The following is a 13,154-nucleotide window of genomic DNA, read 5'->3' on the forward strand; positions in this document are numbered from 1 at the left end:
ATGTGTATATCTGAGTGTGTGTGTGTGTTTTGCAACTATGTACCGTGTTTGTATATATGGATGTGCATCTCCATGTGTGGACGTGTGTCTCCATATGTGTCCTTGTGTGAAGTAAAGTGTGTGTGTGTGTGTATACATGGTCATGTGTTCCAGTCTTCATTTGTGTATGTGTGCGTATCTGTTCACATAACCTATGTACCTTTCCGTCTGTATGTTGATCTGTTTACTTTCATATCCATATGCTTACATACATGTGCATATACATATACATACATACACTCACACACATACACACATCTCTACATAAGAGCCCGCTAACTATTCTATTCTACCTGTGGAAACTGTGGGTATGATATCTACTGTGTATATTTCCTATTTAGTATTGGGGAAGTTTCATTTATGAGGACATACTCTTGTATTTGTCTGAATGTTGGGTCCTTTGGGTGCTTGGATGAGATGTGGATGTCAAGTTGACCCAGATTACCTCCATGTTGGTCTTCGGCATGTTGGTAGAGTATGGAGGGCTGTTTTTTGCCGTCATATTGTCTCAAAATGTTCATTTAGTCATTCCCCAATGCTCCTAGATGTCTCCCCTATGTATGTCATGTTCATATCTTTACAAGCACCTTCTATGCATCTTATGCTGTAAACTACATTTCTAGTTCTATATTTAATGCCAGGGCTACTTCTACATACCATGCAGTTCTCACTGGTGCATATGGTATTCTTAAAGGGGTACATTCTACATAGTTGTGATCTGACAGAGTTCCCTGGCTTTTCAACAATCTTAATGTTGAGTTTGGTCTCCTTCAGAGCTTTTCTAAATCTACGGGCTAGTTCTCCATGGGTTGTGGCCTCTACAAACATCACTCCTTGATATTTGTCAGTTTTATACCACGTGCTCGCCCCGTTTGCTTTGTCACAAGTTCTTTGTATCCTATTCCAGTCTTTGTTTCTATGTCTAGGGCACACATGCATGCATGTGTATGCACTCACACATGTGCACAAACAAACAAAAAGAACGCAGTGTGAATAACGGACAGAGTCAAAACTATTGAAAAGGCTGCAAGACGCAAGAAAATTTTAGAAAAATAAAAAAGAAATAAGTGGAAATTTTACCAGTGAGTGTGTTAAATTATAAAGCACTAAAAAAGAATGACTCTCCCCAGACACAACAGAATATGCTTCAATACACAAACTTACATAAAGAATCTTGCAAACCAAATCCAAATATACACACACACGATGGGCTTCTTTCAGTTTCTGTCTACCAAATCCACTCACAAGGCTTTGGTCGGTGCGAGGCTATAGTGGAAGGCGCTTACCCCAGGTGCCATGCAGTGGCACTGACACCACCACCTGAAGAATTTTATATATTAAACCACTTAAAGAACTTTATATATTTTGCAATATAATCACATAGTTCACTCAATTTCCTGGATTTCATTCATGGAATACTTGTGTTGAACCATTTCCACAAGTCTTCTGTTAAATTTAAATCCAGGGATTGTAGTGACGACAGCAGTATTTCAATTGTCTTACTTTTGAGGAATTCTGTGATTATGTCTTTAATGTGCTTTGAATCATTGTCATGCTGGAAGATATGTGACCCATCCAACTGATTTCAGAAGCATAGTCTTCTGCTAGATTTCCTGATAAACTATACAGTTCATAATGCTCTTGATTTGAGTATATATATGGCACTGATCCCTTTTCAGACATGTAGCTCAAGCCATAACACTGGTTATACCCTCAGCCATTTGTGTCAAGCAAATTAAATTTTGATTCGTTGAACCACAAGATTATTTTTTACTAGTCTGATGGTCATCGAAGAAGGAAATGAATATGAATGTCTTCTATTCTTTTTTTTTTTATTTTTTACTTCTTTCAGTCATTGGACTATGGCCATGCTGGGGCATTGCTTTGAAGGGTTAAGTGAAACAAATCAAGTCAAGAACTCATTAAGTCTGATACCAATTTTAACTGCCTCTTTTGCCAAGACACTAAGTTATTAACATAAAGAAACTAACACTGGTTATTGAGCAGTGGCAGGGGGACAAACACAAACGCACATATATATATACTCAACAATATCAGCGCCAAGCAGTGACGAGGCATGTGCAAACTCTTGGTTTGCGATATGTTTCAACTCCCAAAAGTAAATTCACTACAGTTACCATGAAGAAAAAATTCTCTCTTACAGTAAAAGATGTAGCAAACCCAAAGTTCATGCATACACACATACATAACAGGCTTCTTTCAGGTTCTGCTTACCAAATTCACTCACAAGTTATTAGTCAGCCTGGGGCTATAATAGAAGACATTTGTTCAGGTTGTCACAGAGTGGGTCAGAACCCAGAACCATGAGGTTGGGAAACAGACTCCTTACCACAGAGCCATGCCTGCTTTTAAGAAAAGTATATGCTTTTTAATTTTTTATATGCACATGTCCCACAAACTCAAACTGCTTCAGTTAATTGTTGATGTTAGTAATACCAATCTACATGCAGTATTTCAGTTGAATGTCATTGAAAATGCCAACAGCAGTCATTTTCTTATTCTACATTGCCAAACTGTAAATGTAAAACCATCCTTTCAGTAAATTTTCATAAACTGAAAAAATAGTAACTAGTTTCATTGAAAAGGCCTACATCATAGTGAGCAGTGTTTAGTGAGCATCCACCTTATGTAGTTATGGCTCAAAGAGTCTATCTCAGCTTATACAGATTAGTTTTCTTCATCTCTGATTAGCTTTCTTCATTTAGCCATCACAAGAAATCTTGGGATGGCACAATCAAGTAATTAATAATAAATAGAATAATATATTAAGTGAAGGTCTTACATATACAGAATATAACCTGAAATATTAAAAATTGAAATATTTTCCCCAATCTTCTTAAATTAAGTTCTGTTCATTTTCATGGTGTTATTAATATTATTGATCAGTACAGTAAGTTAGTTAATAGTTTCATTTTTAAACATATGAGTAAAAAAGTTTTTTCATTCATAAATTGTTAAAATTGTAAGTGATAATAAGGCATTAAGATAATATGACTCTCCCCAGACACAAAATAAATAATTAACATTTATCTATGATTATTCCCTTCTGTTTAAATTGAAATCACTATATATTCATGTAAAATCATATTTAACATATCCAAATGCATTTGAATGTGAGAAGACCTGCTGCTGTTGAAATAGACCCAGAAGAAAATACTCCATTTTTAGGAGGAGAGTTTTTCACAGTAGAAGATCTTATGTTCAAATGCATTAACAAATATGATTTTACATGACTATATTTTATTCAACGCTTACTCCGTTTTCTCTGCACTAGACTGAAAATGTACAATATATGTATCGTATGATTGCCAAAAGTGTACATTTAGTGACAATGTAATATTTGTAATCTTACAGACATGGACATCAAAAGCATAAAAGAAAAAAAAAGGGGACTGTCAACCCTTTAACATTAAGCAAAAAGTGTGGGAACTTGCAAGTTTGGGGAAAGAAAAAGAGATTCCTGGAGATTGGTATTTTGGTATGAGTGACAAAAACTAATCAGAAGATACGGATTTTACTTAAGTAATTTCCATTTGATAAAAGAAAAACTTTTTCAAGGACTTACTGACATACAAACATGTAAAACAATCCAACATAGATTAGTTTGCGAGTGGTTGGATGGGAGAGGGAAAGAGAGGAGCAGTAATTGTGGCCATGTGTGTGTGATAAAAAGAAGTTATATGCATTGGCATACACAAAACATTATTTATGCGGCGTGACATACAATCAGTTGGTGTTTGAATGCTATTTTCTGATGACTACAATAATGCTTATCTCATTAGCAAAAGCTTCACTGCCAAATTATAAATTTTAATTCACAAACACACACACACGCGCATGCGCCCATATACATAATATCAAGTTAATTTCGAAGCTCAAGACAATCAACTGAATATTTTAAAAACAAAATTCAAAACTAGATATAGTTTCAAGAAAACAGATATCTAGGGGTATAGTTTTCACTAATGTTAACAACAAATGCAACAACAATCAGTAAGGGGCTTCAAACCCCACAAACAAGATTTTTCAAGAAACCAAACTAAATTAACTAGAGATGGCTCTCAGAGAAAGGATTGTTTTTTTTTGTTTTCCTTTTTGACAATGGTCACTCCTGTAAGATTACTTTAATTAACAAACCAATTAAGAGGACTTGATAATAAAGCAGAAAAGAGGAAATCCTGTTGATCAACTTAATTGTTTGACAGTATACACAAACTTGAGAAAACAACTACTAACGAATTGATAATGAGAAGAGAGGGGCAGATAGACAGAGAGACGGGGAAAAGAGAGAAAGAAAATTAGTAGGAATTTAAGTGTGCTACTTTTTAATTTTTGTTGTTGTTGTTGTAATTATGTATAAATCTACCAACAGTCTATGGTATTGCTACTGTAGTCATGGTTACAACAGTCTATAATATTGCTACCATAGTCATAGTAACAAGAGACCGATATCACTCCTGTAGCCATGGTTACAATAAAGTTACCAACAGTCTTTAATAATGCGACTGTAGTCATGGTTACAGTAAAATTACCAACAGTCTATAATAATGCTACTGTAACCATGGTTACAACAGATTACCTATCATCTGTAATAGCGCTTCTGTAACCATAGTTACAACAGAAAACTAATAACCTAAATGCTGTTATAGTCAAGGTTACAGTAAATTACCAACAGTCTTTAATAATGCTACTGTAGCCATGGTCACAGTAAAATTACCAACAGTCTATACTAATGCTACTGTAGCCATGGTTGCAACACACTCATTGTATATAACATTGCTACTAGTTCAGTTCACAGACTTCAAATTTACTGTACAAATAGATACAGTAGAACATTCTATTAATTATTAAAACCTTTTCTATAGAAATTTAATTCCAATATATTAGTTCAAAATTTAACGAAGTACATGCAATTTATTAATATGAATTAGTGTTATTGAAAACATATTAAATTATTTAACTCTCTTAGAATACTGAAAATCATTTCTTAGTCAAGCATTTTTTTTTTGTGATGACATCATTTGCGAATCTGTAAGAGAAAAATATATAACTTCACATCGCAGCTGGAAGTGAGAAACAAACAGGCAGAAGACAAAAACAAGCAAAGCAGCAAACAATTCATCTTTGAAGAACCAAAAACTCAAGTATGGAAATATACTGAAAATAAATAACAGTAAATTTAAAATGCAGTAATTAAAAGAAAGAAAATTAATTACTTGTCGCATCTGGAGAATATTAAGGCAATCTTGAAGACAATGAACAGTTGCAGAAGAAGTTGCTTTAAGGAGGAGCAGATCCTGGGAAAATAAAAATAAGAAAAATCAATCAATCAACACACACAAACACACACACAGGTATATCCACATTAGATGAAAAATGTAACAATCAATGCATGCAAGAGGAAATTACTTTAACTGGTATAGTTATGTGATGTGAAGAGATATTGAATTATGGCTGAAAGAGTGCTTTGTGTTGACAATCAAGTCCACTCCACAGTTTATCACAACCACCACCATCACACTTCAATGAACTGTAGCTAAGTACACCTTGTTGCAAGTATTCAGAGCAGACTGGCTCTCAAAGAGTGCCTCCCACTGCAGTAACCAATGAGTTGTACCAAATTTTCCAGCATACATGTCCAATTTTTTCAGATCAAAATTTACAGCCAATTAAAGTAAGTTGACTTATACCCCAAGACAACTTTGGAAGGCCAAAATTTCCATGTGAAATGCAGCAGGATTTGGAAAGATACTGACAGTGTTTGAATGTTTACACTTCATATACTTCATAGAGCTGCATGCCAGAAAATACTGTAGTTTCTTCCTCTCTTTCCTCGCTATCAGGTCTTTGGTGGGTGTCTTTTCTCCTTTGTTTAAATCATACAACAATGATTAAACATGGCAAAGTTTAGCTGAAGAAGTTCTACAATCAGTTCAACAATGGTGGGCCTTTATAAACAAGGCGCCACAGGCTCAAGAATTTGTACATTCTAATAAATTTTACCATTCCTTTCCTCCTTCCATTTACCTGTTCACACACCCTTCAAAAAGAATTTCGTTGACACAAGTATTCCATACACACAATAACCGTTATTTGTATAATTTTCACATTATCAAGTATTGTCCATACTTTTAAGGATTATACACGATGAAATCCTCTATCAGCAGATTGAACACCATGTATCACCTTCTTTCTTGTGTTCATCATCATCATTTGATATCTATGTTCCATGCTGGCATGAGTTGGCCAGTTTGACAGAATCTGATAGGTCCAAAGGAGTGCATTGTGCTCCAGTATTTTTAAATCTGTCCAATTCTTGATATTATCCACCAGAGAATTCTTTACCTCGCTTTTGAGCAATTTTAGCTTCTGGAATCAATAAGCCATTAAAAGCAAATTAAGATGGTCAAAATATTTTAGTTTTCACTCTAATGGTGTCTAATTATACACAGAATTTGAAGTTGTTGCCATTCTTAGTACTTCATCACTGGTTTTGAGTTTTGTCCATAATATTCTCTAAAGACTTCTGCCAGGGATACAGCAAAGCCATGGAACTGCAGCATGGTGGATCATGAAGAAGTAATGGAAGAGCTCAACTGAGATAGAGGTGCTTCTTACACAGAAGCTGAGCAGAGGGATCCGAGAAGATCAATGGTAAGGATCACCTAACTCTATCAAGAGAGTAACTGGAATGCATCCATAGGGGTGGAATCCACACCAGCAGTAAGCAAAAAGAAAAGAAAGAAAAAAGGTACTCCTGTTAATATCCATATTTTAGCTCCGTATAGTAGAATAAACCATACATAACACTTGAATAATTTTTTCCTAAAGACGAAACACAAAGTTTTCAGCATCAATACTTCTGAGCAATGTAAAGCACTGAATCAGTTATGATAAATCAACTTCTAGCTCATCACTACCCAACATACACAGCACTAGAAATTGTTTTCTCACACAGACATCTAACATCAGAGAAGTTGGAACTAAATGGTTTAGAGAGAGTTTACTTGGTGGTGAGGACTGTTGTTTAGCTACAATCAGTCTTGGTTGAGTGTATCTATAATAAAAAAGTGTCTGTCCCAGGCCACTCCACCTTTTTTTCTTCTTCTTTTTCAGGTACCCCGGACATTATCTAATGCAATTTTTAAAACGCAGATGGTGATATATAATTTGAAAGAGACTTAGCTAATATTTCTAGCAAAATTTTGCAACCACAAAGGGGCTGCCTCACTGAGGCATTAGTAAGTGATTGTGGTGGTCATACATTAATTATATCAGTATTTCAACAAAAAGCATATAGTTTTTCTAAGGAACAATGTTAGATTTTTTCAAGCTACAGTATTATTAGTTTTCTAATTAAAATCATTCCATTTTATAGCCATTTAAACACACCAGTACTGTTAGGAATAAATAGTAATTATCTGCATCTTTTAGGGACCCTGTAGAATTCTTTAGGCTGCATGTTGTTTTTGAGAAAGTACGTTGTTTTCTCAGATTTTCATTTATCAGATATTTAGATAAAATTGCAGGTTAACATAAGTTTCTTAAGCCAATGAAGGCGCCTGTAGGTGACTACTCAACCTACTAGAAAAATCAACCAAATTCTCCTTAAAGTACACACTGTCTTATTTTTATATAAAAAAGGACATATTGGATATTGTAGGCTAGGATAGGACACAGTATATGAAAAACAAAAAAAAAGACGGGATATACAGAGATCAAAAATTAAACTCACACTTTGATTCACCAAAACTATCATCAAAATATTTGACCAAGGACATGAAACAAGCAAATAATAAAGACTATTAAAACAAAATAATTAAAATAATTAGTTTTATCTCCTCTGTCAAAAGAAAATTATAAAGCAGGGTTAATACAGAATAATATGTAAATAGAAGTAAAAATTACCTTATCAATTCCATTAATATATTGCCCAGAATGTGGAAGTTCCTACAAAAAAGAGAAAGAGATAGCAAAATTTTAAAAGAGTTATTGCTTTACAAGTGAACTCACTCTGAAATCAAGTGGATTGTACATCATGTTTGTAATAATTTAAACAAAACAGACACTCTATGAGGCTAAGAATAATTGCAGTGGGGGGAGGGGAAATAACACAAATACAGGTAGAGAAAATAGACTGTCATTTTTTCATTCAGCTCATATAAGAGCTGGCATATTAATTGCTTTTGTTAAATATCCGAAGTTGATAAAGATATTAAAGCAAGACACAGGGCACATTTGATGATGGTTATCCAGTCACTACCATGAGAACCACTAAGTGTTGGAACACTTGATCAGAACAAGACTTGTAATGCTTTCTTATGCTTCCAAGTGGTAATGTAAACTAATATCTATAGTTTTAAATACGTACACATACACACAATCATACACATGTGAACAAATAGAGACAAGTCAATGAGAGCTTACACAAGATCACTCAACTTGCTATAAACAGAGGACAAACCTCACTCAAATCCCACACATAAACCCTTAACTAACGGATACTTTAGATAATGTAATCCTACATAACACCAGAAAAATACAGGACAGTAACAGTTGGAATGCTTTTAATCATAAGTCAGCTTGATCAGAGTTGACTTGGGACTAAAGAATAATGGCAAATAGAAACCAAAGTCTGGGGTTCATATTCTTCCCCAAACAATGTTATTTTTATGGTTAATATATTTAACTTTCAAGTGGCTCAGTCAACTTAGCTGTAAAATAGCTACTTTAGAGCAAGACCAATTGGTTGCTATAAACAGCTGTATTTTGTTAACTTTCAGAGCTGAATTTAATTACTACCATAAATATAGCTTGTCATATATCCCCATGAAGTGCAGACAACCATATTTAATGTGGTGATTTGAAAATATCTTTAATCAATTGTAATTATAATCACCAAATTAAAAGTTATTAGAGTCAAGGGAGTGAACTCAAGATTTTCGTCAACCAAAGAATTGAATGAAATATGTAAGGTGAGGATGGGGGTTCCTAATCTTTGATAGCTGTGGTAAAACCTTCAGAAATGTTCTGGTTGCAATGGATCTCTGCAGCTCAGTATAGTTCATTCGTAACTGCTAAGTCCTCACGATAACTCATAGGTATATTGTATAAAAAGGGTAAAAACCCCCTTCAGTCATGAATAACCATGGGATAACACCTAAAAAGTTACTCTTCAAGGCACAAGTCCAGGCAAGGTTGTTTATGGAAGACCAGCAGTCGCCCATGCATACCAGCCTCCCCCCTCCATGCCATCGATATTATCCAAGAGAAAGGCAAAGGCTGATACAGCCTGGCACCAGTGATATCACAACTCGTTTCTACAGCTGAGTGAACTGGAGCAACATGAAATGAAGTGTCTTGCTCAAGAACACAACACACAACCCAGTCCAGGAATTGAACCCACTACCTTATGATTGTGAACCCGATACTAACCACCAAGCCATGCACCTTCACAGGTATATTGCAACATAAATATACTGTGTATAGCATGTGCATGTGTAGTTAGATGTATAACTATTACTGTATGGTTTAGAGCTCCACATAGATTATCCAAGTGGATAATGATAATTATCATTATTCACTCGGCTTTCAGTATAATGGTTAGTCAACCACTGTACTTAGCAGTCTTACTAATTATGACATATAGAGCACACATAAAAAAACCAGTATAAATACATTTCACCACTGCAATTATTTGGAACTTAGCATTGGATGGTTCAAATGCATTTGGATGCTTAATTAGGAACTAAACTGGTTTTCATCTTAATTTTCACACACATACACACATCATTATTATCATCATCATTTAGCATTCGTTTTCCATGCTGGCATGGGTTGAATGGTTTGATTGGAACTGGTAAGCTGGAGAGCTATACCAGACTCCAGTCTGGTTTGGCTTGGTTTCTCTGCCCTTCCTAACACCAACCACTCTAAAATAGTAGTGTAGCATGAGTTCCTTTTATGTGTGATTTCACTTGCCTTGATGTGTCTTCTCAAGCATGTGTGTGTGTGTGTAATACAAATATATTGTAACATAGATATAGGGTTTAACTTTGATAAATTGGGGGTAAAACCAATTTTCTCATAAGACAAATTTATAATATGTAAAAATTTCTTAAGATATGTTTTCTGCATGAATATGGTGAGTTGAAAAGTTTGTAAATGGACTGATACACTGAGATGGTCTGGTGAGACTGAAACATAGCCAGCTGTGATACTATGGCTATCAAAGACAAAACTTTCTTCCTACAGTATGTTTCTATTTAGTTTGTAGTTGAGTGAAGTTTATGGAGTGCTCTCCCTTGCCTCTTTGAGAATTTTAATGTTTGACTTTTCATAAGTTATGACTATTTAAATGTTTCTTTTACTGTTACATGTTTCAGTCATTGGATCGAGGTCATGTCGGGACACCACCCTGATGGGTTTAGTCAAACAAATATTCCCTAGTACCTATTTTCTAAAAGCCTGGCACTTATTCTATCAATTTCTTTTCTCAAATTGCTAAGTTACAGGGACATAAACAAACCAACGCCAGTTGAGTGGTGGTAGACAAACACAAATCCAAAGACACACACACACGTGATGTGCTTCTTTCAGTTTCTACCAATCAAATCCACTCATAAGGCTTTGGTTGGCATGGAGACGTGCTGGGCCTTGGCTCATTTAGCACTGGGTTCTACAGAAAGAATATATTTTAAAATTTTATTTGTTTTATTTATTATTGCAGTCTGCATGGGGTTTTTGCATAAGTAATATATAAGTATATATTACATATAATATATAAGTATATTTTTATATGTAATAATTAAATTAATTTTATATGTAATATGTATTTGTTTTGCAAGATTCTTGATGTGAAATCATGTGTTGAAATAGATGTTTTACTTGGGGATGGTCATATTTTGCCAACTAAACACATGCACTATGTATTTGGTTTTCCATTCAGCTTTATTATTATTTTAGTTTCTTTATCAAAGCTCTTTTATCACACATCCTGTGACCCCTTCAGCAACTCATTATTCCATGTGTCTCAGCCCATTCTGCTAATTCTATTTTGTGGAACAAGCAGTACAGGAGGAAGGAGACGTGGCATATAGATTCACTGAAGAGGTCACTAGATAGATATATGATGAAAGAGCTTTGATAAAGAAACTAAAATAATGATATTAAATTATATATTATGCATTTATTGTGTTTTGTTATGCACTGTAACCTCTTGGCCTGTGGGAAAATTGTATTTCATGAAACTGGTCTGTAATGTAATAAAGGTTAGGGGATCACCGTTCTCAAACACAAATGAGTTAGTGACAGAAAGAGGCGAGGGTTACATCATTTAAAAGTGAAGTTGTCAAGTAAAATGATATTTTGTAGAAAACAGAATTGCTTTAATAATGAACACAGCCATCAGTCAGAAGAGAATGATATCCAAAAGATTGTGGCATGTGTGCGAGTTCAAAGAGTAGGATCAGATTGTGGAAACTGACCCTCACTTTAAAACTAAATGTGCAGGCAAGAAGAAAAATCCTGCAGCATCAAAGATCAGTTTACATAACTACTTAAGGGTATGCCGCTTTTGCTCCTCATCATCATACTGTTTGCTAACAATAACAGGAGTGGCTATGTGGTAAGTAGCTTGCCTACCAACCACATGGTTCTGGGTTCAGTCCCACTGCGTGGCACCTTGGGCAAGTGTCTTCTACTATAGCCTCGGGCCGACCAAAGCCTTGTGAGTGGATTTGGTAGACGGAAACTGAAAGAAGCCCGTCGTATATATGTGTATATATATATATATGTATGTGTGTATATGTTGTGTATCTGTGTTTGTCCCCCCAACATCGCTTGACAACCGATGCTGGTGTGTTTAGGTCCCCGTAACTTAGCGGTTCGGCAAAAAGAGACCGATAGAATAAGTACTAGGCTTACAACAAATAAGTCCTGGGGTCGATTTGATTCGACTAAAGGCGATGCTCCAGCATGGCCGCAGTCAATTGACTGAAGCAAGTAAAAGAGTAAAACAGAATAACTATAAAATTTAGTTGTTATGCAGCAGTGTCCTTGAAAAGGTTAGCTAATTAGTCACAGTGAATCAAAACTACATTTCTGACACGTTGCTAATTAGGATTTATATTACTGGGACAAGATCACAAGTTTTAAAAGAGGAGTGTAGTTGATTTAATCAACAACGTACTTCATCAGTGTATATTTTCAGGGTTATAAGCAAAGAGTGTAATAAATATTAGCACAGGATTGGATTGGTGGTTAAGTAGTTTACTTTGAAACCACACAGTTCCAGATTAATTCTCAATGTGCAGCACTTTGGGCAAGTGTCGTTTATTATGGTTGGACAACAGCTTGGGGAGTCGAAGTTTGATAGATGGACAGTGTGTGGAAACAGTCTTGGTGACCTCACTACAAGTGGTAGAACAAAAAAACACTTAGTAGATACTGGATGGTTAGCATCCAGCCATAGAAAACCTGCCAAAGCCAACACAGGAGCTTGGCACAGCCCTGCAGCTTGCTCAATCTTGTCAAGATATCCAACCCATGCCAGCATCAAAATCAGACATCAAATGATGATATTTATATCTATACACACACACTGATTCATATCAGCTTAGAATATAAACATCAAGAGAAGAAAACCTGAAAAACGGTTCTTTACAAAGTTCAAGATAGACACTTCCTTATCAGTTTCATCACAAAGTAATGAATCAGTGATTGATCTATTGGAAAGCTACAACTGATGAGGTTATTCTCCACAAACTTTAGTACAAAGTACGAATAATACCATAAGGCATATAACCTAACACTATAGACTTTTTTCAATTTACTTACTCTTTTACCATCATCATCATCATCATCATCATCGTTTAACGTCCGCTTTCCATGCTAGCATGGGTTGGACGATTTGACTGAGGACTGGTGAAACCGGATGGCAACACCAGGCTCCAGTCTGATTTGGCAGAGTTTCTACAGCTGGATGCCCTTCCTAACGCCAACCACTCAGAGAGTGTAGTGGGTGCTTTTACGTGTCACCCGCACGAAAACGGCCACGCTCGAAATGGTGTCTTTTATGTGCCACCCGCACAAGC

General features: G+C 35.4%; 1 protein-coding gene across 5 annotated transcripts in view; it reads right to left on the reverse strand.

Moving 5' to 3' along the window:
* LOC106880268 (oxysterol-binding protein-related protein 11) overlaps positions 1 to 13,154 on the reverse strand; it is a 160,411-nt gene that overhangs the window by 31,787 nt on the left and 115,470 nt on the right. For all 5 annotated transcript variants that reach the window (XM_052973275.1, XM_052973272.1, XM_052973273.1 and 2 more), the window contains 2 exons: positions 7,969 to 8,010; positions 5,277 to 5,357 (listed from right to left, as the gene is read on the reverse strand). In XM_052973275.1, coding sequence (XP_052829235.1) covers positions 5,277 to 5,357; positions 7,969 to 8,010 — 123 coding nt within the window. The remainder of the gene's footprint in view (positions 1 to 5,276; positions 5,358 to 7,968; positions 8,011 to 13,154) is intronic.

The sequence above is a fragment of the Octopus bimaculoides genome, chromosome 15 (assembly GCF_001194135.2).
Source record: "Octopus bimaculoides isolate UCB-OBI-ISO-001 chromosome 15, ASM119413v2, whole genome shotgun sequence".
Lineage (NCBI taxonomy): Eukaryota > Metazoa > Mollusca > Cephalopoda > Octopoda > Octopodidae > Octopus > Octopus bimaculoides.